Source organism: Saimiri boliviensis, chromosome 2 (genome assembly GCF_048565385.1).
Source record: "Saimiri boliviensis isolate mSaiBol1 chromosome 2, mSaiBol1.pri, whole genome shotgun sequence".
Taxonomy (NCBI): domain Eukaryota; kingdom Metazoa; phylum Chordata; class Mammalia; order Primates; family Cebidae; genus Saimiri; species Saimiri boliviensis.
In genome coordinates this window covers 226,143,433-226,169,786 of record NC_133450.1, presented here as the reverse complement: position 1 = coordinate 226,169,786, position 26,354 = coordinate 226,143,433, and the positions used below count along the sequence as shown (strand labels likewise).

Genomic DNA, 26,354 nt, shown 5'->3' with positions numbered 1-26,354 from the left:
AGCCAAAATCGCACCATTGTACTCCAGCTTGGGCAAAAAGAGTGAAACTCCATGTAAAAACAAACAAAAAAACACTTAGGGAAACGTTCACTGGTTCACACTTGCATATACTTCTTGGCAATGGTAATAAGCGCAAGGTTGCCAAAGGCCAGCAAGCCTGTAAAAATTAAATATATATATATATATATATATATATATATATATATATATGTACATATACATTTTGAAACAGAGTCTTTTCTCTTTCACCCAGGCTGGAGTGCAGTAGCACCATCTTGGCTGATTGCAACCACTGCCTTCCAGGTTCAAGCAATTCTTGTGCCTCAGCCACCTGAGTAGCTGGGATTACAGGTACGTGCCACCACAACTGTCCTGAAACAATTTTTTTTTTTTTACATACATGTAAAAACTTAGCTCCCAGAAGCAGAATTGTTTTCAAAGGGTAGGAATATTTTAAATTTTTGATATTACTTACAAATGCCTTTCAGAAAAGTGATACTAAGCTGGATGTGGTGCTCACACCTGTAATCCCAGCACTTTGGAAGGCCAAGGCTGGTGGACTGCTGGAACCCAGGAGTTCGAGACCAGCTAGACTACATGGAGAAACCCCATCTCTACTAAAAATACAAAAAATTAGCTGGGTGTGGTGGTGCATACCTGTGGTTTCAACTATGGAGGCTGAGCTAGGAGAACCACCTGGGCCCAGGGAGGTACAGGCTGCAGTGAGCCAAGATCACTCCAGCCTGGGAGTGAGACCCTGTCTCAACAACAACAACAAAGGAAAAGTGATACCAAATTCATTCCTACTAACAGAGGATGACTTTGTTTATTTCTGTTTCCCTGATTCCCTAAGCCATACTTTGTTGTACAAATATTTGTCCCTTTGAGGAGTTAAAAATGACATTCTATTTTTGTTTTAATAAGTATTTCACATTCATGTCATATATATATATATATATATAGAGAGAGAGAGAGAGAGAGAGAGAGAGAATTGTATTTTCTTTGGGAATTGCATATTCTTGTGTTTGCATATTTTGTTTTTTTACTGAAATAGTGGTAGTTTTCTACACAGATTATAAAAACTCCATACATTAATGATAGTACTTGTTCATATATGCTGTAGGATTTCCCTCTAATTTTTCATTTTAATTTTTTATGGTGTTTTTGACATGCTGAAGTATTTATTTATTTATTTATTTATTTATTTATTTATTTATTTGACACAGAGCCTCACTCTGTTGTCCAGGCTGGAGGGCAGTGGCGCAATCTCAGCTGGTTGCAACCTCTGCCTCCCAGGTTTAAGCGATTCTCCTGCTTCAACCTTCTGAGTAGCTGAGACTACAGGTGTGTGTCACTATGCCCAGCTAATTTTTTGTATTTTTACAAATACAAAAAAAATGACACCACGTGGGCTAACTTTTAAAAAAATTTTGGGCTGGACGGGGTGGCTCATGCCTATAATCCCAGCACTTTGGGATGCCAAGGTGGGCAGATCACTTGAGGTGGGGAGTTTGAGACCAGCCTAACCAACATGGAGAAACCCTGTCTCTACTAAAAATACAACAGTTAGCTGGGCATGGTGGCGCATACCTGTAATCCCAGCTACTCGGGAGGTTGAGGAAGGAGAATCACTTGAGCCCAGGAGGCAGAGGTTGTGGTGAGCCGAGATAGCGCCATTGCACTCCAGCCTGGCCAACAAGAGTGAAACCTCAGTCTCAAAAAAAAAAAAAAAAAAATCATTTGGAGAACATTTTTAAAATGCAGTTGCCCTGTCCTCTGAGGTGGTACCCAGAAATCTGCATTTTCACCAAGAATCAGAGAGAATCCTTCTGCAAGGTGACACAAGAAACATTGATTATCTGTATCTGATTGGATACATAGGTCTAAATTCACATCCACAACTGTATAGTACCCGCTGATCACCTCCAGCTGTACATCTCCCAGGTGCCTCCAGCTCAATCCAAAACAGAATTCACCACCTCTCTACCCAAAACGATTCCTTTTCTAAGTACTGTTTTCCTTTCTGACACATGCCATGAGGTTTCCTTTCCCCAGATCTGAATCAGCCATTTCTCCAAGGAGCTCTGGTACCTTCTCATGGGAAATGGCATTCAGATACTAAGATATTGGCACTAGGTATCGTTCAAATTCTCTTGTCTTAATTTGAACTGTTTTCTCAAGATGCAGTTCCAACAGTGGAATTATTTGAATTAGAAAAGGTGAAATATTTTATAGCTCTTAATTCAATATTGACAAAGGTACAGCCAGTCCAGTGTTGGGCTCTCTTGGGACTATATTCCTCTGCCTTTCCTTTGCCTGTTAGTGTCCATCGCTAATATTAAAGCAGTAGCATTGTCTGACAGTGTCCTCAAATATGAGAGCTTCAGAGAAGAGTTCTGTGGCACAGCTCCTCTCATTCCCCTGTCTGGTCCTCTAGGGATCTTTGCTGAAGGAGAGAAGATTCACATTCTGAAGAAGAGCCAGATGGGGAAGGAAGAACTAGCTGGGCAAGCGTCTAACCAGCTCAACATCTACCTCCTCCCCAAATTAGTGCGGCTCTGGTTAATTTTTAGGGGAAGATGTGGCCAAGGCCAGAACTCCTGAGCAGGGCATTCTACTTCTGTTTCTTTCCTGAGTCTAAGCATCATTAGAATGTACAAGGAAGACTAGCCTGGCCTTTTGCGGTGGTAGGAGGTAAGAAAGAGAAAGATGGAATATGGTTTCCCAACTTTAATGAACAATAATGACACACACCAATAAATGTGGCCCAGATTAGTATACTGAGGGGAATGCAGGATGGCGAGAGGAAGGTGCAAAGGGGACAGCAGTATGAGGGCAAAGAGGGCTCTCCTAGAGCCATTTTTGATGTGCAGAAGAAATTCCCTCTCCCAAATCTACTGCCAGACATACCCTCCAGCCAGGTTTACCTCTCCCTTCCGGTGGTAAAACCCACTGAAACTAACTCCAGAAGAGACTGAGAGGCCCTAGAAAGGACAGGTCTTGCTTCAAGCTGTTTCAATATCTTGTTGTTGTTGTTGTTGTTTAAAATCATCTTGCTGTGGGGCCCAGGCTGGAGTGCAGTGGCATGATCTCGGCTCACTGCAATCTCCGCCTCCTGGGTTCAAACAATTCTCGGTTTCTGAGTCCCAAGTAGCTGGGATTACAGGTGCCCACCACCATGTCTGGCTAATTTTTGTATTTTTAGTAGAGACAGGGTTTCACCATGTTGGCCAGGCTGGTCTCAAACTCCTCACCTCAGGTGATCCACCTGCCTCAGCCTCCCTAAGTGCTAGCATTATAGGCATGAGCCACTGTGCCTGGCCAACATTTATGTAATAGTTCCTTATATCCTCAATATCTAGAAGAGAACTGTATTTTTTGGTAGACATAAATAAACATATTGGCTAATAACTTCTTACCTGGAACAGATTATGCTTCAAAACTTTAACTTCCATTAATGCACAGACACACATCCTTGAAAGTGGATATGGGGGAACTAAATCTTGATGATTAAGGTATTACACAATGTACCTACTAAGGACCAACAGCCCAGGAGTATGAATTTTAGCAGGACCATGAGAGGTGTGCAGCTGGACTTTTACGAGTAGGGCTTTAGCCCCTAAAAGAGTTGTCATAGCTTTTGGGAAGAAAATGCTTCACCAAAGAAATTCTCTTTATTTTATGACAAGATCAGGTGCATTCAGGATGGTATGGCCGTAGACTCGATTTATTATATTTATTTTAAAGGCTTGCTGGAAGCCATCTAGCCACTAGCAAACTGCAAACTATTTGCACTTTTCTGGGTCCCAAAGCCAACTTAAGAAGAGGCTGTTTCTCCACTGTTCCTTTTACCTGTAGAAGAACTGTTGTTCTTTTCTATACAGACCTCTGAGCTAAAACTCAAACTAATTCCAACTTGGGATTCTTATCAATTGTTGGAAATAGATGCTTGGTGCCACACACAAAAAAATCAGCACTGAGACAAAGGATCTTTTAGCAATGTAATTTTTACTTTCTGAACTGCAGGAAGGGTACCCTCACTAGCCATCATGCCACAACAGTGCAATGAACAAAGGAAAACACACAAATTTATCCCTTACGCATTTGGGGTCAACCTTACTGCTGTGTCTGATGTCCGTGGGCTGGAGCTGGACCTCACAATCTAAACTAAAACTGATTGGCTAACAACTTAAAATGTTTCTAAACAGATAAAAGCAATGGAGAGCTGGGACATGCCTGTGAGCACGTCTAGCACAGATATCTTAGTTAAGTGCAAGGACATAGAATGTACTACATGTCTGTAAGCATGCTATGTCTAATAGCTACATAGGATAGAGCTTAACAAAGTTATTAGCACACTTATTCTTTAACAAGAAAGGAAACTTTAAAATGGAAATTTGCTACTTCCCACGCTAATTATCTGTTGAGATTGTGGAACTAGGGAGTATCCTATCAGAATATTTTTCAAGAAATGAGAATAATAGGATTCACAAAAGGAACACATCAGGCTCTTTTTACAATGGAAATAACAATTCTCAACATTAATCCCTTCCACCCACCACCACCACCATCACAACCTTCCACGTTTCCCGAATACCATCTTGGCTCCTATCTTCAACCAAAATGATGATAGGGATGAGATTCTCTCCATATGAAAGAGCTTCCTAGGGCTGGGTGCAGTGGCTCATACCTGTAATCCCACCACTTTGGGAAGCTGAGGTAGGAGGATCAGCTTCATCTGAGACTTCATCTCTCCAAAGAGTTTTAAAATTAGGCTGGGTACTGTGGCTCACACCTGTAATCCCAGCATTTTGAGAGGCCAAGGTGGGTGGATTGCTTAAACTCAAGAGTTTGAGATCAGCCTGACCAACACAGAGAAACCCCGTCTCTACTAAAAATACAAAATTTCCAGGGCATGGTGGTGCATGCCTGTAATTCCAGTTACTAGAGAATTTTTTGAACCTGGGAAGTGGAAGTTGTAGTGAGCTGAGATTGTGCCATTGCACTCCAGCCTGGGCAACAAAATTGAAACTCCCTCTCAAAAAAAGAAAAAAGAGGAGTGTATTCCCAAGAATGTGTTTGAAAACATTAAGTAACACTTAACAAACTGCAAATCCTAAAGATGCCTCCCTATTTGACACTGAAGGAATTCTTACTGAGTGAAATTTGAGAAGAAACTAAATACCACTTTCTCCTCCTCCTTGTTCATTATTCCTTTCTCTTCCCTCCTCCAACTCTCAGAGCTAGGCACTGCTCACAGCATAAAGATAGGCTTTGTTCTGGCTTCCCAAACAGACCTCTTCTTAAAGGGCTGCAATGGGGAAGGAGAGTAATGGCAATGTAAAAGCTCGTAGAATTCGTCTAGGGGCACAGCAATGCTAAATAAACTATGGTTTGTGTTTGTTTGTTTGGTTTTTTGCTTGACCTGTGTAGCCAAGATTGATTACCTGATGGTCTAATATTTCCTTACTGAAAAAAGCTAAATTTAGAGAAAAACATACCTTCTCTTTTGCTTTCATTTTCACAAATCAAGATTTTGTATTTTGATTTTTTTTTTTTTTGGTCTTTCTAGAGTAGGACTGATTTCAAAGCAAATGTTTCAAATGAAAAAAGACACATAGAAGAGGTTCTAGAGAGTCTCCTGGTAGACAGAGAATTGTTGAATTAAGAGATAATTGGGTTCGGCCAGGCGTCGTGGCTCACACCTGTAATCTCAGCACTTTGGGAAGCTGAGGCAGGTGGATCACTTGAGGTCAGGAGTTGAACATCATCCTAGCCAACATGGCGAAACCCCGTCTTTACTAAAAATACAAAAATTAAGTGGAAGTATCCTTCTTTCTTTTGTGCTGTAAGCCCCAGTGGTTGCTGCCAAAATGGGCAAGTTCATGAAACCCAGGAAGGTGGTGCTTGTCCTGCCTGGATGCTACTGTGGACGTAAAGCCGTTATCATGAAGAACACTCATGATGGCACTTCAGATCACCCCTACAGCCATGCTCTGGTGGCTGGAATTGATCACTGTCCTCACAAAGTGACAGCTGCCATGGGCAAGAAGAAGGTTGCCAAGAGGTCAAATATCAAGTCTTTTATGATAGTTTACAACTACAGTCACCTGATGCCCACAAGGTACTCTGTGGAATCCCCTTGACAAAACTGTCATCAATAAGAATGTCCTCAGAGATCCTGCTCTTAAATGCAAGGCTCAACAAGAGGCCAAGGTCAAGTCTGAAGAGCGCTACAAGACAGGCAAGAACAAGTGTTTCTTCCAGAAGCTGCGATCTTAGATGCTTTGTTTTGGTCATTAAAAATTAAAAAAAAATACAAAAATTAGTCTGGCATGGTGGCACATGCCTGTAATCCCAGCTACTTGGGAGGCTGAGACAGGAAAATCGCTTGAACTGGGAGGCAGAGGTTGCAGTGAGTTGAGATCATGCCATTGCACTCCAGTCTAGGTGACAGAGAGATTTTGTCTCAAAAAAAAAAAGATAATTCAGTTTGACTTCTACCACATAGCAGCAACCATAAGCCGTTAGAATTCTTATTTAACCAGGGCTCATCAATTCTCACTAAACCTTATTTATAGATTTGAGAGACCTCAACCATCACTAATAAAATTGATGATGTGAAAGGAAAGTCTCCAGGAGGGAAAATGGAAGTTCCCAGTTCAAAAATAGTCTAGACCAGATCATATCCCTAAAAAGAGTCCAGTTGATATCTAATTGACTTCCTAATTTCTATATGTGTTTCTCAAGGTCTTTCTAACACACAACTTCATATTCATTGGGTGAGATGGCATGACATTCAAGGAAACCACATGTGAGACCTAATTCCATTAACCTCTCACTGATTAGCTTCATTTTGTTATTATATTATCTAAATGGGCAACTCAGGGCAGTAGCCACCAAAAACAGCTGATATACATTGTTCATTATTTTTTTTCATAGCCCTCTCACCCAAAGTTTGAAAGTTTGCATTCTTAGTTCCAAAAAGATATGTTTGTGCTGTTTTTCTTTTTCTTTTTCTTTTTTTCTTGAGACGGGGTCTTGGCTCTGTTACCCAGGCTGGAGTGCAGTGGGGCAATCTCAGCTCACTGGAACCTCTGCCTCCCAGGTTCAAGCAATTCTCCTTCCTTAGCCTCCCAGTTAGCTAGGATTACAGGCAACTGGCAACATGCTCCGCTAATTTTTGTATTTTTAGTAGAGACAGGGTTTTGACTGTTGGCCAGGCTGGTCTTGAACACCCGACCTCAAGTGATCCACCCACCTTGGCCTCCCAAAGCGCTAGGATTACAGGCGTGAGCCACCATGCCCGGCCTAGTGCTGTTTTTTTCATGACTATGAAACAGCCTATGAATGGGTAGGGGGTGTGAGGGCATTCAAAGTCGCTGGCTCCTGCCTCTCCCTGATATCCATTTATTCTGCCCCTGAGAAATACCACGATGATGTCTTTCTTAGGCCTTGGAGTTTTGGGCCATGACTGGACTACAGTTTCACAGAACATTACTTTTGGAGTCCATGGTGCCCTGTCATTGTCCAGATGCGACTCTAGTCAGGGTGTTATTTTCCCAGCACCTGCTGACTTCAGAGAGGGCCTTCAACATGCCTCAGGCAAAAAAGGGAAAGGGAACAATGTTCACAAAGTTAAACACTGTGTTACTTTACTACCCTATCTCAGTTCTCCTCTTTCAGTCCAAACAACCACCTTGAGAGACTGTGTTATTATCCTCATTTTATAAGTAAGGAAACTTCGGCTGGGGTGAGGGGGTTGGGGGGGTGGGACAGTGGCTCAAGCTTGTAATTTCATCAATTTGGCAGGCCGAGGCGGGTGGATAATGAGGTCAGGAGTTCCAGGCCAGCCTGGCCAACATGATGAGACCCCTATCTCTACTAAAAATACAAAAATTAGCCGGGTGTGGAGGCACATGCTTGTAGGTCCCAGCTACTTGGTGGGCTGAGGAAGGAGAATGGCTTGAACCTGGGAGGTGGAGGTTGCAGTGAGTCAAGAACTGTGCCACTGCACTCCAGCCTAGGTGACAGAATGAGACTTCACCTCAAACAAACAAACAAACAAAATTGAGGAAACTGAGACCCAGAGAGAGGCAGTGGTTTGTCAAGGTCAATCTAGTAAGATACTGGGAGGAATTCCCTTTCATGACCCTGTCTCTGAGCCTAGTTCTTTTTTTGGACCACTCTAGGCTTGGGGTGGGTAGATGGGCAGGGAGGCAGCTGAGAGATGCCATGAGATGCAGCAGACTGGATGGGGATGCTGAGATTAGGGGAGGAGGTGGGGGCTTCAAGGCAGAAAAGAGCCAGCGGGGAAGGGAGTGACTAAAGAATTATTAAGAAATTCTCTGAAGAGCTTTGAACCCTACTGATTTGGAATTTAAGGTTAACTTCACCAAAGGCAGGGATTACGACTTCTCATTGCAAAAGGGATAAAGGAAAGAAAAATCTGTCCTAACATTATTGAGCAGACTGTGTTGCTATTTTTCATGATAACATGGTTTCGGGGGCAATAACTTTCCATAAGCTAGAGGGTTATGGAATAATCTCTAATAATCAAATTGAAAAATCCTATAGCATAATTTAAAACAATGTTTTTAAATTGTGTGTTGCGGCCGGGCGAGGTGGCTCATGCCCGTAATCCCAGCACTTTCGGAGGCTGAGGCGGATGGATCACGAGGTCAAGAGTTCAAGACCAGCCTGGCCAACAGGATGAAACCCCATCTCTAGAAAAAATACAGAAACTAGACAGGCATGATGATGGTGGGTGCCTGTAAGCACAGCTACTCAGGAGGCTGAGGTAGGAGAATTGTTTGAACCAGGCAGTTGGGGGTTGCAGTGAGCTGAGATCATACCACTGCACTCCAGCCTGGCAACAGAGGGAGACTCTGACTCAAAAAAAAAAAAAAAAAAAAAAAAAAAAAAAAAAAAAAAAAAATTGTGTGTTGCAACCTGTATATGTGTGTATTATGTGCACAAGACTCGTTTGAGATGTTTAAAATTTCCTTTTTTTTTTTTTTTTTTCTGAGACTGAGTCTTGCTCTGTCACCCAGGCTGGAGTGCAATGGTGTGATCTTGGCTCACTGCAACCTCCACTTCTCCTGTTCAAGGGATTCTACTGCCTCAGTCTCTGGAGTAGCTGGAATTACAGGCACCCATTATCATGCCTGGCTAGTTTTTGTATTTTTCCTAGAGACAGGGTTTCATCATGTTGACCAGGCTGGTTTTGAACTTCTGACCTCAGGTGATTAGCCCACTTCAGCCTCCGAAAGTGCTGGGATTATAGGCATGAACCACCGCACCTGGCCTAAAATTTACTTCCTACTACAGTTCATGGTTAAAGATGTTTAAAGTTATTGATTTCAAGAGGGCATTGAAGGCTAGAAACACATCCACTGACATTCAGCAGACCAAATATTTCCAAATGTGTTATTAGTACTTACACCACATCTGCTATTACCAAGATCACCCCAAACCATTATTAATTACAGAACTTTACATAGATAGGTAGATAGGTAGATAGATAGATAGATGACAGATAATCTGCTTTTTTCCTCCTTAATTGTAGCATTTACAAAGTTGTAAATCAGCCTTTATGTGTGGAACTGCAATTTAGGGTATGGATTGGGTGCTGCTAGAAAGCACACATCTGAAGGTGGCCATGTTTTTCCACTGGCAGACACAGTTCCAGAGCCCTGAGGCAGCTGTTAGTTCTATTTGTAGGAATGTGAATTCTTAAAGTATCAACTTCACCTCAAAAGTGCCAAGAGAAATCCTACCAAGCTTGTGGGCAAAATAAAAATATACGTTTTTCTATCAGTAGATCCACGGGGAATGTGAGAATAGAGGAAAAAATGGCACTGGAAGAATAGCTAAGAAGTCAGCTGTGGCTACTGGCTGCTGGTGAGCTCTCTGGAACACCAGGATGGGACACCCAGCTCTCCTGATTGTGACTCTGGGAAAGTACTGGGCCCCAGATTCCTTGTCAGTGAAACAGGGATGATAATAGTGCCTACATAACAGAAATGATGTGAAGAGTAAATTAGGTCATATTAACATGTAAAGTACATAGAACAGCATCTGGCACATAGTAAGTGCACAGTAAAAAATTATAGGCCAGGGTCTGGGCATAGTGTCTCATGCCTGTAATCCTAGCACTTTGGGAGGCTCAGGCAGGAGGACCACTTGACACCAGGAGTTTCAGACCAGCCTGGGCAACTTAGAGAGACCCTATCTCTACAAAAATAAAACAAAATAGAATACATCTTTTAAAAATTGCATGCATAAGTTTAGAAAATGAATAGGGGCTGGGTGTGGTGGCTCCCACCTGTAATCCCAGCACTTTGGGAGATTAAGGCAGGTGGATCACCTGAGGTCAGGAGTTCGAGACCAGCCTGGCCAATATGGTGAAACCTCATCTCTACTAAAAATACAAAAATTAGCAGAGCATGGCAGCATGTGCCTGTAATCCCAGCTACTCAGGAGGCTGAGGCAGGAGAATGGCTTGAACCCGGGGAGGCAGAGGTTGCAGTGAGCCGAGATCAAATCATTGCATTCCAGTCTGGGCGACAGAGTGAGACTACATCTCAAAAAATAAAATAAATAAAAAGAAAATAAATAGGATGATAATCCAAAATAAAACTGGGACATGAAAAAAAAGAATCCTATTAACCTTTTCTTTTTTTTTTTTTAGATTGTGGTAAAATTTAGATAACATACAATTTACCATCTTATTTATTTACTTTATCTATTTAGAGACAGAGTCTCACTCTGTCACCAGGCTTGAGTGCAGTGGCGCAATCTCGGCTCACCACAACCTCCATCTCCTGGGTTCATGTGATTCTCCTGCTTCAGCCTCCTGAGTAGCTGAGACTGCAGACTTGTACCACCATGTCCAGCTAATTATTGTATTTTTAGTAGAGAGAGGGTTTCACTATGTTGGCTAGGCTGGTCTTGAACTCCTGATCTTGAGATCTGACCCCCTCAGCCTCCCAAAGTGCTGGGACTACAGGTGTGAGCCACCTCACCCAGCCTAATTTACCATCTTACTAATTTTTTATTTTATTTTACTTTATTTTATTTTATTTTTAGACAGAGTCTCATTTTGTCATCCAGGCTGTAGTGGAGTGATGCAATCTGGGCTGACTGCAACTTCTGCCTCCCAGGCTTCAGTGATTCTCCTACTTCAGCCTCCTGAGTAGCTGGGATTACAGGTGCGTACCACCATGCCCGGCTAATTTTTGCTTTTTTTTTTTTTTTTTTGTAATGGAGTTTTGATTTGTTTGTGCAAGCTGGAGTACAATGGCACTATCTTGGCTCACTGCAACCTCTGCCTCCCAGGTTCAAGTGATTCTTTGGCCTCAGCCTCCCAAGTAGCTGGGATTACAGGCACCTGCCACCACGCTCTGCTAATTTTGGTATGTTTGGTAGAAACGGAGTTTCATCATGTTGGCCAGGCTGGTCTTGAACTCCTGACCTCATGATCTGCATGCTTTGGCCTCCCAAAGTGCTGGGATTACAGGCGTGAGCCACCCCGCCCAGCCAAATTTTTGCATTTTTTTGTAGAGAAGGGGTTTTGCCATGTTGGCCAGGCTGGTCTCGACCTTGTGGCCTCAAGTGATCCACCTGCCTCAGCCTCCCAAAGTGCTGGGATTACATGTGTGAGCTACCACACCTGGCCATCTTACCCATTTTTAAGCATACAGTTCAGTGCCACTGAGTGCATTTACGTTTTTGTACAACCATCACTGCCACACATCCACAGAACTGTTTTATCCTGCAAAGCTGAAGTTCCATATCCATTAAACAAGAACTCTCCATTACCTGCTCCTCCCAGCCTTGGGCAACCACCATTCTACTGTTGCTTCCAAGAATTTATTACTGTAGGCCCCTCATGTAAGTGGAAGCATTCAGCATCTGTCTTTTTGTGACGGGCTTATATAAGTTAGCATAATGTCCTCAAGGTTCATCCATGTTGTAGCATGTGTCAGAATTTCCTTCATTTTTAAAAGGGCCTGTTAACTTTTAATCTGTCAATTCTTTTTTCAGATTTTCAGAAAGTTAACATGTAAATATGATAATCTCTTATCTCCATCAAAGGCAAAAATCACTTCTCTTGAAACACTCACTGCAGTTACCTGCACACAGAGATGCTCATTGAAAACTGGTTTTCTCAAGAAAGGTATCATTCCTGGAGGCAGGCTGTTTACATGAATCAACATTTCTCTAATACTTGTCGGTGTTTTGTAACACTTTTTCAAGTGCCAATTGCAACTTGCCAGTTCTTCTGAAGTGTGTAGGCTGCAAATGGGGGAATCCAGGATGGGAACTCAGTTCCCTGGGGCATCTACTGTCACGGGGAAGCATAAATTCTTTTCATGGTTTCGTTTTAAGTAATAATTAGTTATGTGGATGGTGGCTTCAAGTATTGGATGGATGGATGAACACGATGTGTGAAAAGTCCTGGTTTCCCAGTATTTTCATATTTGCCTCCCCTTTGAGGCAAATTTTACATCACAAATTGAGGATTTAATCTGTTCACACGCTAACTAGAATCTGTTTACTAATGTTGCAGAAAGTTTTCCCTTCAATAAATATAACGGTGACAGGAAAAACACAACATACTAAATAGCTTTGATTAAAGGAAAAAAGAATTTGTAGATGGGATATCCCACCTATCAACTCTCAGATTATGCCTCGTCACTTTTCACAACTTTTCTGGAAAACTATTTATTTATTAGCACATCATAAATATGTGCCTTTGTGATTCTGCATGAGCACAACTTCAGTGTCCAAGATTTAGTGCTATTTTCATTTCTTTTCATGAGCAATATTTAAAGCTTGGTACACAACAATAATTGGTAGCAGCATTATATTTCAAAATACTAAGAAAATTAAAAAATCAAACTAACAATTTTTAAGTGTCACTGATAGGTCAAGTGATGAAAAGGCTGGCAGAACAACTATTCATTTTTTTTTTTCTTTTTTGAGATGGAGCTTCACTCTTGTTGCCAAGGCTAGAGTGCAACACCATGATTTGGGCTCACCACAACCTCTGCCTCCCAGTCCCTATATTTCTATTATGAATAGTTGTGGCCAGATGAGGTGGCTCACGCCTGTAATCCCAGCACTTTAGGAGGCCGAGGAAGGTGGATCAGCTGAGTTCGGGAGTTCAAGCGAGACCTGCCTGACCTACATGGAGAAACCCCATCTCTACTAAAAATACAAAAATAGCCAGGCGTGGTGGTGCATGCCTGTAATCCCAGCTACTCAGGAGGCTGAGGCAGGAGAATCGCTTGAACCCAGGAGGCAAAGGTTGTGGTGAGCTGAGATGCCACCATTGCACTCCAGCCTGGGCAACAAGAGCAAAACTCCGTCTCAAAAAATAATAATTAAAAAAAAATAAGGAATTAAAATTTATTTGCCATTGCCTTATTCTTAACATACAAAGTTTTACTCTTTATTTTATAATAGATTTTCTGGTGATTCTGAGATTTATGGATCACAAAACAATGCATCAGAGGATTACTAAGATAATACCCTAATGTATTTAAAGATTTTCATTTTATATTAATTGGTAACTAATGGACATTTGAGAGTGCTGCAGAAAATCAAACAAAAATAAAATAGCATAAATAATAAAATAAAACTACTAAAAGATCCAGAGGAAAAATACTGGGTAATACTTTTGTTATTAGTATGACAGCTTTCCCATGTTCAGGGGGAAAAAAATCATTTTTTCATATTTCTTTTTTTCGAGACAAGTCTTGCTCTGTCGCCCAGGCTGGAGTGCAGTGGTTCTATCTCGCCTACTGCAACCTCTGCCTCCCTGGTTCAAGCAATTATCCTGCCTCAGCCTCCCGAGTAGCTGGGATTACAGGTGCCCACCACCACTCTTCCTGGCTAATTTTTTGTATTTTTAGTAGAGACGGGGCTTCACCATGTTGGCCAGGCTGGTCTGGAAATCCTGATCCCGTCATCCTTGGCCTCTCAAAGTGCTATGATTACAGACACCCAGCTTCATATATATATATATATATATATATATATATATATATATATATATACATACACACACACACACATATACACACATATATATAATATATATAAAACTAGAAACATTACAAGTCAATCTTCTATGAAGTGAATTCCATTATAATCCACAAAAAAAAAGATGTAAACAATGAACCTAGAATTGTTTTCCCAGACTTTTCATCATGAAAAATTTTATTGAAAGACTAGTAAAATGAATAGCTACAGACATTATCCTGAAATTCTGTAATGGTTAACACATTGCCAAATTCGCTTTCTTTTTCTCTCTATATATACACTTTTTATTTGCAGTTGCAGGTGATATTGGAAGTTGCATGCTTCACCGTCTAGCTTCTCAGAATAACATCCTCCAAAATAACCACAATATTCTAACATCAAAAAAAGAGAATAATTCTATACTATCTATAAATACCCAGTCCAAATTAAAGTTGCCCAAGACGTCTTGCATGTTTTTTTTTTTTTTTTTTTTAAATCCAGGAGCCAATAAAGATTTACACATTGCATTTTCATTATATATCTTTGTTTTTAAGGAACAGTCCTTCCCCACTTCTCTTCTCTTTGTCTCTCTCTTGACATTAACTTTTCAAATAGCCAAGGCTAGTTGTCTTGCAGAATGTCCCAACATTTTGTATTTATTCCATTTAACTTGATCATCTACATTTAAACTTTCAATTCTGGAAACGTGAAAGTATCTGAAATGTACACTTGCCCTCTAGTCCCCTTCCCAACCCCAAAGTTCACCTGCCTTCATCTGTGAAGACCGTCTAGAGATCATGGTTTCACCATGTTGGCCAGGCTGGTCTCGAACTCCTGACCTCATGATCCACCTGCCTCGACCTCCCAAAATGCTGGGATTACAGGTGTGAGCTCAAGCTTTAACCTTTCAATGATATGGTTAGTTTCAGGAAGAAAAGTTATTTAAATGATACTGCCAAAGTGAAAGTTTTTAAAGGAAAAGGAAAGATGTCTCAGTTTAAAGTTGATTTCCTAGCAAGTCCTTGGCCTGCAGCAAAGGTGGCTCAAGCAGAGAACATTAAGGGGCCCAGGTCTGCTCTTGTTATGTGACTGTGTAAGAAGGAGAATCAAAGGTGCTTCCTTTACTTTTTTCTTTTATCTACCAAATGCTCTTCAGCTTCAGTCGAGCTAAATGCTAAACTGAATGAATTTTTTAAAAAAGTGTATGATCCCAACTTTTCTCCCACTTTAGAATGGGTTAAAAAAAAAAAAAAGAGGGGGAAGGCAAACTTACACTGAGAACTTTTATTATGGTCTGAATTCCAGGCAATGTTTCATTAGGCCCCAAAATACTGTTCTTGCCTTTCCCCGGCATCTCGCTGGTACACAGGGAAAGATCTGACAGAAGGGCACCCTGCTTGAATGACTTCAAAGAAACTAATCATGAATCTATCCTATTGGTGTGACAATCCCAAATTAATCAGGTTACACTAACACATAGGAGTGCGCCGTACGTGTGCAGCAGGCGTAAACAGACTTGGCTAGGTGCGGTGGGTGGTTCATGCCTGTAATCCCAGCACTTTGGGAGGCCAAGGCAGGTGGATCACGAGGTCAGGAGCTTGAAACCAGCCTAACCAACCAAGGTGAACCACCCGCCCCCTCTTCCCCATCTCTACTAAAAATACAAAAATTAGCCAGGTGTGGTGGCAAGTGCCTGTAATTCCAGCTACTCAGGAGGCTGAGGCAGAAGAATTGCTTGAACCTGGGAGGCTGAGGTGGCAGTGAGGGGAGATCGTGCCACTGTACTCCAGCCTGGGTGACGGAGCAAGACTTCGTCTTGGAAAAAAAAAAGTAAACAGACTTAGAAGGTGCATTAACAGGCAGAAAAACATGTGATTTATATCTGCACTGGGTACAATGGGATTTATATCTGCTGTGCTATGATTGCTTATAAGCACATGCTATTTTGGACTGATATCTTTCTCGAAATACAGACTTAAATAAACAAAAGTTCGACCACAGCTGAGGTGGTGTTCTTCAGCAGGCCTCAGACACAGACAAGCGTTTTTAAAAACGTGATTGGTGGGCTAAGAAGTTTATCTTCCTGGTTCCTCAAATTCCCAAACAGTTTATTTGAATACTGAGTGAATGGCTAATCTTCTACAAGATTTGGGGCTTTAACAAGGTAAACAAATGGGTGGGCTGTGAAAGTAAACACTGCATTTCCTCCCAGGCTCACCCTAGCTTCCAAAATTCCTCTCCCTCACTCCTTTCACTCTCTCCAGCCTTCTAGTTCCCAAGCTTGGTGTCTTGTATCCTGTAAAAGTACTGAAATTGCAAAGGAGACATTTTTAATTATAAGTACTACAGTAATGAATTCAAGTACACTCGTTTATCATAAAGGGCTTTCCCATCTGTCTCTAAAGTATACTTAAAAATGCTGTGTATTTGATAACATTAGCACCAAGCATCTTCCACATGTTAATATCCAGCAGTTTAGATGTTCGCTTCCCCCACCTCGAAAGACAGCACAGTGGTGGTTTGAGAAAGAGCACATTTATCTATCTGTGTTTGGGAGTGCCTGTGTGGTCTCTTCCTAATTTATTTGCACTCCAATCCTTGGGGATCTCATCACAATCCCCCTAGGCAAAGGGAGATTAGGGAATAGGACTGTCTGCTTCTCCCCACTCTGACAGAGAAGAGAAAACAACTTCCCCAAGTCCCACAAGTTCTTCTGGCCACTGTACAAATTGTTCTTGAGCATGGAGGGTTTCCAAGAGCCCTAATTAGCAACTCACAGCAAACATTTCTTTGCATTAGCTAATGATCCGGCTGCACTTGTAAGCAAACAGAACCAACATATCTAATCAATGCTGAAAAACCAACCAAATGCCTATTAAACATCTGGATGTAATTTTCTAGTTAGAACAAAATGAAAACATATGCAGGTTCCTTTGATCTTCGTCTTAACAAAGAAATTGTTGATAAAAAAGCATACTGGTCAGTCAATGTGTCATTTTCATAAAGTCTGCTCATTTCTCTTCAAATGTTCCCAGTTTAATTTAGTTGGTTTCCTGCAATCTCTAATTTTACCATATTGTGTGAAACCGCAAGAGATTCTTTGGAAGTGATTTTATTTAAGGTTTTACTGCTGCATGGGTCTGCTACTGATTTTTTTTTTTCCTTCTCTGCCTTCTTCCCTCCACCTCCATGTCCATCTTGCCCTTTTCTTTGGTAAAGGGGTGTAGGAGAAAAAGATTACAAAGCAATGCTGGGAAAAATTTTTCTGGACCTCACATTCTTAGGTTTAAGAAAACTCTCCATTAGGAAAGAAAAAAAGGCTGGGTTCAGTGGCTCACACCTGTAATCCCAACACTTTGGGAAGCCGAGGCAGGCAGATCACCTGAGGTCAGGAGTTTGGCCAACATGGTGAAACCCTGTCTCTACTGAAAATACAAAAATTAGCTGGGCATGGTGGTGAGAGCCTGTAATCGTAGCTGCTCAGGAGGCTGAGGCACACTGATCACCTGAACCTGGGAGGCTGAGGTTGCAATGAGCTGAGATCATGCCACTGTACTCCAGGCTGGGTTAACAGAGTGACACATTGACTTAAAAAAAAAAAAAAAAAAAAAAAGGCAAATGAGGAAATGTATGAGCAATAATTCTCAGCTAAAAGGAAGAGAACACAACAAAAATGGTCTTTTAAAAATTACAATTATTGGCTGGGTGCGGTGACTCATGCCTGTAATCTCAGCACTTTGGGAGACCGAGGTAGGCGGATCACAAAGTCAGGAGTTTGAGACCAGGCTGGCCAACATGGTGAAACACCATCTCTACTTCTACTAAAAATACAAAAATTAGCCAGTGTGGTGGTGTGCGCCTGTAAACCCAGCTACTCGGGGGGTTGAGGCAGAAGAATTGCTTCAACCCGGGAGGCAGAGGTTGCAGTGAGCCTGGACGGCGCCATTGTACTCTAGCCTGAGCAATAGAGTGAGACTCCTGTATAAAAAAAAAAATTACAATTATTATTTCAAATAAAAAAGTAATATATTTAAAAGATGTCTAGTTGCTATGATTCATAACTTTTCGTATTTTGTCTAGTGTCTATAATAAATAACATCTAGCTTTTGTAGTTACTTGGGCTATTGCTGAGTTGAAAATGTGAAAATCAGCAACAAATGAATGGAAATATACCCACATATGCATCAAAAGAAAAGAAAGCTGACAATCTTTCTGATTCTTTGCAGAGGATAAAAAGGGTACTGTGTTTTTCAGAGAAAATTTCCTGTGGAAGCATCATACTTAATATTATTTCATGTAAAAACATCATTGACATATGAATGTTAAAGGTAAAGAAGATTATCGTTAACAAGCTTTAAATGGAAGACCAAAATTATAGATTTCATGAGAAGGACTATTTTCTTTTAAACAGGCTGTAGGCAATCTGCACATATATTATTTATTTAAAACAGAAGATTAAAGCTACTTGATTGTTTAAACACCATCATTTGTAATGCAGTTTGATGAGAGTTTTGTAGTGTAATTATTACAGCATGACAATCATGGAGAAAATATGACCTTGAAAAAGGGCAGAGCCTTCTCCCACCCTCACAGACAATGCTCTAAATGGGAAAAAAGAGCTTCAAAAACTAAAACCAACCATTTTTACGCACACAATTAAAGGCCTTCCAATTTTAAATTCATAATGCTCTGTAGCTACTACAGATACTACATTACAAGGAAATCAGAAGGCCTGGTGTTTCAAACTCTATTGGCAAGGAAGCACTAGTTAAAAGAGAATTTCCAGGTTTTACTCAAGGCAAACTGGGAAATATGGTGAGCAGACACATTACATTATCTGTGAGTAGTTATATTAGAGACCATTTAAAGATGTCTTAGAACTGATTTTGAGGGCAGCAGGGTGGGTAAGGAAGAGAAGTAGCAACACTTTTGTCCAATCCCAAAGCATATTTTAATTGCTCTGTTTAAACTTAACAAGAATGTGCCAGTTATTCAAGGTACAGGCACCATGTAAAGCCTGGGTAAGCTGGGGAGGAGTATCAGTGTCCCCAGTTGTTGCAGCATGTATACAAGCATACCTGTGGCATCCAAGCACTTTCCACCCAGTCCTGGAGCTGATTATGGGATGAACTAGCCACAGATTGGCATATAGGGCTCAATCACTAGATGATTTCAAGGAAAACAGGTTGCCAAAGGACAAAGCCCTGGGATCCTATGATTCCAAAAAGTTCTGTATGTCGAGCAAAACTCTCATCATTAAATTTAACCAAGGAAAGAGAGGCAGTGCTTCCTTTTTCTCATTCTCCATGTTAGCAAAATTAATAATATAGCTGCTTTCCCAACTGTACTTAATGAGAATACCACAGAGCTACAAAGTCCAACTTGTTTAAGAATTTACTACGGCCTCGTACAGACTAGCTAAAATCGCTTTTTTATTTTTCATTTATAATTGATATTTGGGAGTGATGCAATTATAGACAAATCAATATCATACATATTTAAAAACAACCCCAACAGTGAAACGTATTATCTAAAACGACTTCTAAAACTATTTGAAGAAAAAGATCTGTAAGAGCACATCTTTAAATAAAATGTATGTTTGTTTAAAGAATTAGCTCCTTCCCATAAGTCTATTGAAGGTAAAATAATGGGAACCTGGGGGTTACTAATACAAAAAACTTAACTAGTTGTTTCCAACATAAGATAAATACTTGTCCAAGATGTGCCCTTATGGAAGAAGTTACCACCGTTTGGCTAAACTAGCATTATTCACTCACTGGTCATGTGGAAGTAGCTCCATTGGACAGTTCTGCAAACAAAAGTATAAATGCGGCAATACTGATGGTTTTCTGCTGCGGGTGTATTTAGAGAAATACACAAAACCCCAAGACTCTCAGCATGAATTATGCAGCATGTCTTGATTATTACAGTCTCAAAATCCCTTTAAATTCAAGTTCCACTTCCTAAGAACCCTAGCCACGTCATTTACCTAACTCTTCCCATTTAGCTCCTCACACAGCTCAGCTCAAGGGTACCACCCAGACTACGGGGGTGGGGTGGGCGGGACAGGTTTTTCAGGTCTCAGTGCGGGTTTATGACTTTATCTCTCTTTGTTCCCAGGAACTGGAAACACGCTCATGGTCTTGTAGCTGAGAGGCTCCTAAAAACCTCAGCAGCTCCCCTCCTCTCCCAACACAGCGAAGTCAGGACTTTTAAGACTAAGACCTGGGATTTCGCGCCCCGGGCAAAGCGTCTCCTCTGCGTACACGCGTGCCTTGTTCTGGCAGCACCCTGGGAATCTTTCCCGCCAAACGGGGCAGGATGATTTTTTGAAGAGTGGCATGAAATCCTGCAATAACATCAAATTCTACCACTTTGGGTGCAAAGGGGGTGGATGGGGTGGGAGGGCATCATAGTCGTCTTTGCGGCTGGTGTACGTACGCCAACCGTGGGGTTGCTCATTTACGCATTTCCTACTAAGTGCACAGTCCACTCCCTCTCCTACATCCGTCAAAAGGCAGCTCGAGGAAAAAACAAACCTCAAATAAATTTTTGAATGTGGCCTCACTTTCCGAGTAGCATCAAACAGGGGTCCAGCACCGAAAAACTCATTTGCTCGAATTACCAAAAACGCCCCTCCGTTTCCAATAAATACGCAGCTAGTCTTTGAGTTACTTTCACTCAGATCTGAGGATTTTCATTAAAGGGAAAAGTGAGCAAGTGGCAGGATTTTTGCAAACTCGAGCCCCCAGCTTCCTCGGCGGCAAGCTCGCCAGTCCCTCCCGTTAGCGCGCGCCCGCGTTCTCTCTAGCCAGCCCCACGTTACTTTGATTGACAGCCCAGCCCCGCCGCTCTCCTTCCCACCGACCTTCCCATCTTCAGTGCCAATCTCCGCGAACTGCCGCTTCCCATTGGCTGGTTTTGGCGTCCCGCGGCTCCTCCAGGAACAGTTCCTCACCAAGCCCGGGAGGACGCGGTTGGAGGAGGAGGGGCCGGGGTGGGAGGGGATATCGACGAGACGGCGGAGATGGAAGCGAGAGAAGGGGGGAGGGAGAACGACCCGTCCGGCGCTGCGCTGCCATAGGCTCCGGGGAGGCGCGCGTCAGCGCCCCACGTTGGGTCCAGAGCGCACGATTGGCTGATGCGGGCCTCCTGCCCCCTCCCAACCTCCCGGGTCCACGTCCCCCGCCGGCTCCGGGCTCGCGCCCCCCGCCCGCGTGGGGCTGGGCGGGGCCGGCGCTGGTTAGCTCCGGAGTGTGAAACCGCGTGTTAATGTAACCGGCGCGAGAGGCGCGGGCGGCGGCGGCGGCGGTGGGAGCGGCGGCTGCAGGAGCAGCAGCAGCAGCAGCGGCGGGTACTCAGTGCCCCGCGTCCGGGAGGCAGCCGACTGCGCCACCCCCACCCTCGCACGGCCGGGCGGGACCCGCGACACCAGCCCGGACCTCCGTCGTTCCGCGGTAACCAAAACCCCCGCTGGCCCCGCCGCGGTGACTACTCCGGACTCGCCCGCGGAGTTTGCCCGCGGGGGAGGGAGGCCGAGCGGCGGAGTGCGTAACTGCTGTTTTCCCCACCATCTCGAGGATGTCGTCTTTTGGGTGGTGAGAGAACTTTGCCGCGGGTTGGAGCGCCCTTTGCGGAGAGGCACACGAAGGGAAGGAAGAAAAGAAAGAAGACCGAGGAAGAAGGGACTCGGAAGAAAGGTCCGGAGCGGCCGGGCCGGCCGTGCGGGGCGAGTGCGCGCAAGGCGCGGCGCCCTGATGCGCCCCGGGCTCCAGGAGCAGCGAGTAGCTGCGGGATTGTTTTCTGTGGAGTAGCCCCGTCAGGCCAGGAGGGTTTGTGCAACCGCGGAGAACACCGAGTGCTGGTCGTACGGGGCGTGCCGAGCCGCCTCCCGGCGCGCCCTCCGCACTTTCCCCGCCTCGTCATCCTTCGCTCCCCGGCCGGGATCCTCCGCCGCGTCCCGGGAACCCGCGGGCACCGGGCCGAAGGCGCAGTCGGGTCTTGGGGGAGTCGCCCAGAAAGCGTCGGGTTTGTTTGTGTGGGGTTAGCCGGGGCCGCCGCGCCACCTGCACCTCGCCCGCTGCCGCCGCCGCCGCGGGGAAAACCCGGAGAGGAGGCGGACCAGGAGAAGAGCGAAGAAAAGCAGCCCGCCTGGATTTGTTTGCCCAGGACTGACGCCGCGCACGCGGATCGCCAAGGGGAGTGCGGTCGGAGCCACCGCGCCCCCGCCTCACCGCCCGGGCGGCTGAGGCCGGGGGGTTGGAACGCAGCCCCCGCGCACAGTCCTCGGGCGCCCGGCGTCGCCGCGCAGGTTCTTGGAGCAGCTGGGCCTGGGGCCGCCGGCGATGTGGCCCTGAGGGCGGGAGCCGGCACCGACGGGAGCGGGAGCAGCTGCGGGCGCTGAGTGGCCGGTGCGCCCGGCCGAGCGCGCCTGCGTGCGTGGCCAGCGCGCCCCCCGGGCTCCCCGCTTCTGCCGGGCTTCCAGGCTTAATTTTCCTCGGCGGGATTAAAGTTGGAAATTGACCGGAGAATTGAGTTGCCCGGGAACAGAGCCCCGGCCGCCGCCAGAGCAATGTTCCCGCAGAGCCGGCACCCGGTGAGGCGCGGCTGGTTGGGGTGAGGGGCGGGCAGGAGCGCTGGGGAGACGCTTCTCCGGGGCGGTAGGGAGATGGGTGGCTTCTGTGGCCCGGCGGACCCACTGGCCCTCAGCAGTGTAAGACTGGGGAGGTTCGGGACACCCTCCTCCTGGGTTGGGGAGTGGGTAGAAACTCTGAATTTTCTCCCTTCCTTTGAGCTCCTTCCTACTGGACGTCTACACTGAGCGGACAGGGGCGGTGGGGAAGGCTAAGGTTTCTCTGGAGCAGCCATATCCCTCCCCACCTTCCCCGCGGGGGGCAAGGTGCCCCTCCCTTTGTTTCTTGTCTCGCCTATTTACATGTCAATGCGGCCCCCGTTCCGGTGCGTCTGGAGGTGGCCCCGGCGACTCTGGGAATGGGGAGCGTAAAGGACTTGTTTTTCTTCTCCGGTCCCCGGGGTCATTATCTTCCCCGTGGGGGAAGGGGCGGCGACACCGACAATCTGGCCTGGTCTTCCCTGGTCGCCGGGAAGCCCCCTTCCCTCTGGCCTCGTGACCCGAGAGCACTTAGCGTGATCCGCCGTGGAGGTTGGGAAGAGCTTTCGAGCTTTTTTAGAAGCCGGGGCCCGGGGAGGGTCCACTTTCCCCTTTCCCAAAGTGAAGCGCAAACTCGAGTTTGGGACCTCGTTTTCAGCCACGTATAACTTTATTTTTTATGTCCGACCCGTTCCTTCCTCCTCTGACCTACTGCTTTATTCATCCGCCCGCATTCCCGTCCCTCGGTCCCCCTCGCTGGTCGCCCCCAGACGCCGCACCAGGCTGCAGGCCAGCCCTTCAAGTTCACTATCCCGGAGTCCCTGGACCGGATTAAAGAGGAATTCCAGTTTCTGCAGGCGCAGTATCACAGGTGCGTGTCCGGCAACGCCAGGCGAGTGGTCTCGGGCGGCCCCGTGCCCCTCGTCGCCCTGCTGGGTAAGCGGCGGCGCCTGTACTTAGTTATTGCGTCCAGGCGGTGGCGTTTGGAGTCGCTGTTAAGACCTGTCATTCAAGTTACCCCCTTTCGTGGCTCTTCCCGGGCCGCCTCTTCTCTTGTCTCCTCCTCCTCCCATTGTTTCCCTTTTGCTGGTTTGCTGCTGTTCCAGGGAGTCCTTTTTGGTGTCTCTAGAAGTTGCATGAGAATCGTCAATATTTGCACTTCATTTATTTATTTTTCAACAGACTGAGCTGAAACATTGGCTCAATCGATGTCTCAGTCCTGGATTGTGGGTTCAGGGAAGCAATGCCATGTTGAAATCGCTGTTTGCCATACTAGAAAATTGGGTTTTCTGAGGCAAAGTCCATCAAGGAAGGCTAGATGCTTTTAGCATTGCCCATCATTGGTGATGGTTAGGGAGGTGGGTATATAGTGAGGAGAAGAAAGCTCATCTACTTTGGCGTCATTTCGGGTTGGTTTGGGTAGGATGAGAGTCACATTTATATCCATCTCAGCCTTAGTTTCTTCGTGTAATGAGATTTGCCTTCAGAGGGCTTACAAATGAAAGCTATTTGTAAAATACCCTGCCAACAGTGAACTTCTTAGAAAGGTTAGTTTCTTTCCCTTGCTGCAATGACGTTTTCGCTGATTCTAACTCAGAAATAACTACTGACATTTTTTGCTTTTGTCATGCTTGAGAAAAAACGCACAGATGAGGCCAAGTGGCTTGGGTGTGAATTTTCTTACTTTGTCTGGGGCTTTCTGATTATTGACCTTTTGTCTACTTGTAGATAATATCTTTGCAGCTTGAGGCATACTTGCACACACTGTGTTTACCGAGCAGGGAGAACTTCAACCCACTTTATTGCAGTAGCTATTTGACATATTTTGGCAGGGATTTACAAACCAAAGGTTTTGAAAGGGACCAGCAACCGTCGGGGTAACTTAACAGGATTTTCAAACCTAGAGACCGTTTGAGTTGGCAAAGATGGCCTATGCCTAAGAGTTGAAGATTGTGTAAGGGCCGGATTTTGGTGGAGTCCAGAGAAACAAACTGATGCAGGAAGGTAGGAAACACAAGCCATGAGGAGGAATCAGTTTGAGGTTTTGACAGATGTTTTCATTCTTGTCATCCATTCAGATAGGCACCAGGAAGAATGGTAGCTGAATGGACATCTTGTACTGTTCACGTTATTTCTCTTCTCTATTAAATACAAGGACAAAGCTTTTGAGTGTTTACCTAGATAGTTTATGGCTTTTCCAAATTGGTCTGTGTTTTTACTTGAAGTGCAAATATGTGAGGCAGATGTTAAAACAAGTGACATAATGTTTACATTAAGTTGCCTGTTTTGTTTTCATAGCCTTAAATTGGAATGTGAGAAACTGGCAAGTGAAAAGACAGAAATGCAGAGGCACTATGTGATGGTAGGTATCAACGACTGGACTTTTTCTCTTTTCATATGATATTAGCAAACGTGTTAGTATGAAACATGTGAGTTAATGAAATGCTTCTGTTTTCTCTTTGCAGTATTATGAAATGTCATATGGATTAAACATTGAAATGCATAAACAGGTAAGCCTTAGTTGAACTTTAAGCTGAAATGAGAAATCAGTTCATATGATTTTATAATACTGGCTTTGTTCTCAGTAGTGGGCTCTAGGGGTGGGGGTTTGTATGCTATTTTTCTGCTTTGGTTTCCTGTCCTGCGGATTGATGGTATGATTCTGCAGCAAGGGTTGCTTCTTGACAATTACAGTGTTTAAATGACTAGGAGAGAGAGAGGTGTTTTGGAAATATAAACTAGCCTGTTTATTGGCAGTTAGGAATTGAGACTTGAGTTTACTTTTCCACCTGTATAGATTTATCGTCTTGAAAGGGCTGAATGTCTTACAGAGTTGCCGAAGTTTAGAATAGCTTATGTTTTTATGCGGTTTTGTAAGGAAGTGTGGACCTGTTGGGGGCGGGGGAAGGTATTCAGGAATTTCTTTAATTATAATAAACAAGGTATATGACTGTCTGTGGAGTATTCTCTATGCTTTGGGGCTGCATGAAGCAACAGTTAGGATTAGTGGCTTATTAGCAAACAAATTTTTGAAAAATGTCTCAGTTATTGCAGGTTTGGATGTGAAAAAATCATCTTTTTATGGCCAGAGCATATGTTGGGAGTTGCTTCAGTCCTAGTGGTTTTAAAAGCATGAAAAGATTAGTGACTGGAAAGCTCTAGCTATGACTATGAGTTTGCAAGTTCCCATAAAATTCACACTTATGGCTACTATAATGGTGTATAAAAAGAGTATTGAGCTGGAACAAGGCACTAAGGACCTCATAAGAGAAGAAAAGCTAAATGATTGCTCAGCCCAAAGGACCCTCAATTGAGTAGTCATTGTCTGCCAAAGAAAGCATTAATGGCAGGGTGTAAGTATTCTGGAGATATGCTGACATTCACTTTTTCATCAAGACGCTGGTACAATAAGTCTTTTAGAAATCGATTGCCTCTTAAAAAATTATCATCAGATGAAGTTGCACAGTTGGACACATTTCAAAGTGCAACAATACATTTCTTACTTGATGTATATGTGCTATTTCATCTCAAACCCTTGTTTCATTAAATTAAAGAGCATGGCTGACTGGCTGGGGCACAGTGGAGAAATTGATTAGTTCAGCCTTCAGATCTTCCTTATATTCAAAGACTTTCATTAAGCAAGTGTGTTTCAGAGTTGAATTCTGCTTTTGTAACTGTGCACTCTTTGATTTTTAATTCATCATAGATTTCA

General features: G+C 44.0%; 1 protein-coding gene and 1 pseudogene across 4 annotated transcripts in view; both read left to right on the top strand.

Annotated features, from left to right (window-relative positions):
* Positions 1-5,873: 5,873 nt before the first annotated feature.
* Positions 5,874-6,282, top strand: LOC101040844 (large ribosomal subunit protein eL27-like; annotated as a pseudogene).
* Positions 6,283-21,218: 14,936 nt separating this feature from the next.
* TLE1 (TLE family member 1, transcriptional corepressor) overlaps positions 21,219-26,354 on the top strand; it is a 101,037-nt gene continuing 95,901 nt past the window's right edge. For 2 of the 4 annotated variants that reach the window (XM_010350718.3, XM_003940003.3), the window contains exons 1-4: positions 21,219-22,627; positions 23,413-23,513; positions 24,941-25,004; positions 25,108-25,152. In XM_010350718.3, the coding sequence (XP_010349020.1) occupies positions 22,604-22,627; positions 23,413-23,513; positions 24,941-25,004; positions 25,108-25,152 (234 nt within the window). In that variant the 5' untranslated portion in view covers positions 21,219-22,603. The remainder of the gene's footprint in view (positions 22,628-23,412; positions 23,514-24,940; positions 25,005-25,107; positions 25,153-26,354) is intronic. The other 2 variants (XM_010350717.3, XM_010350716.3) reach the window with 1 other exon arrangement.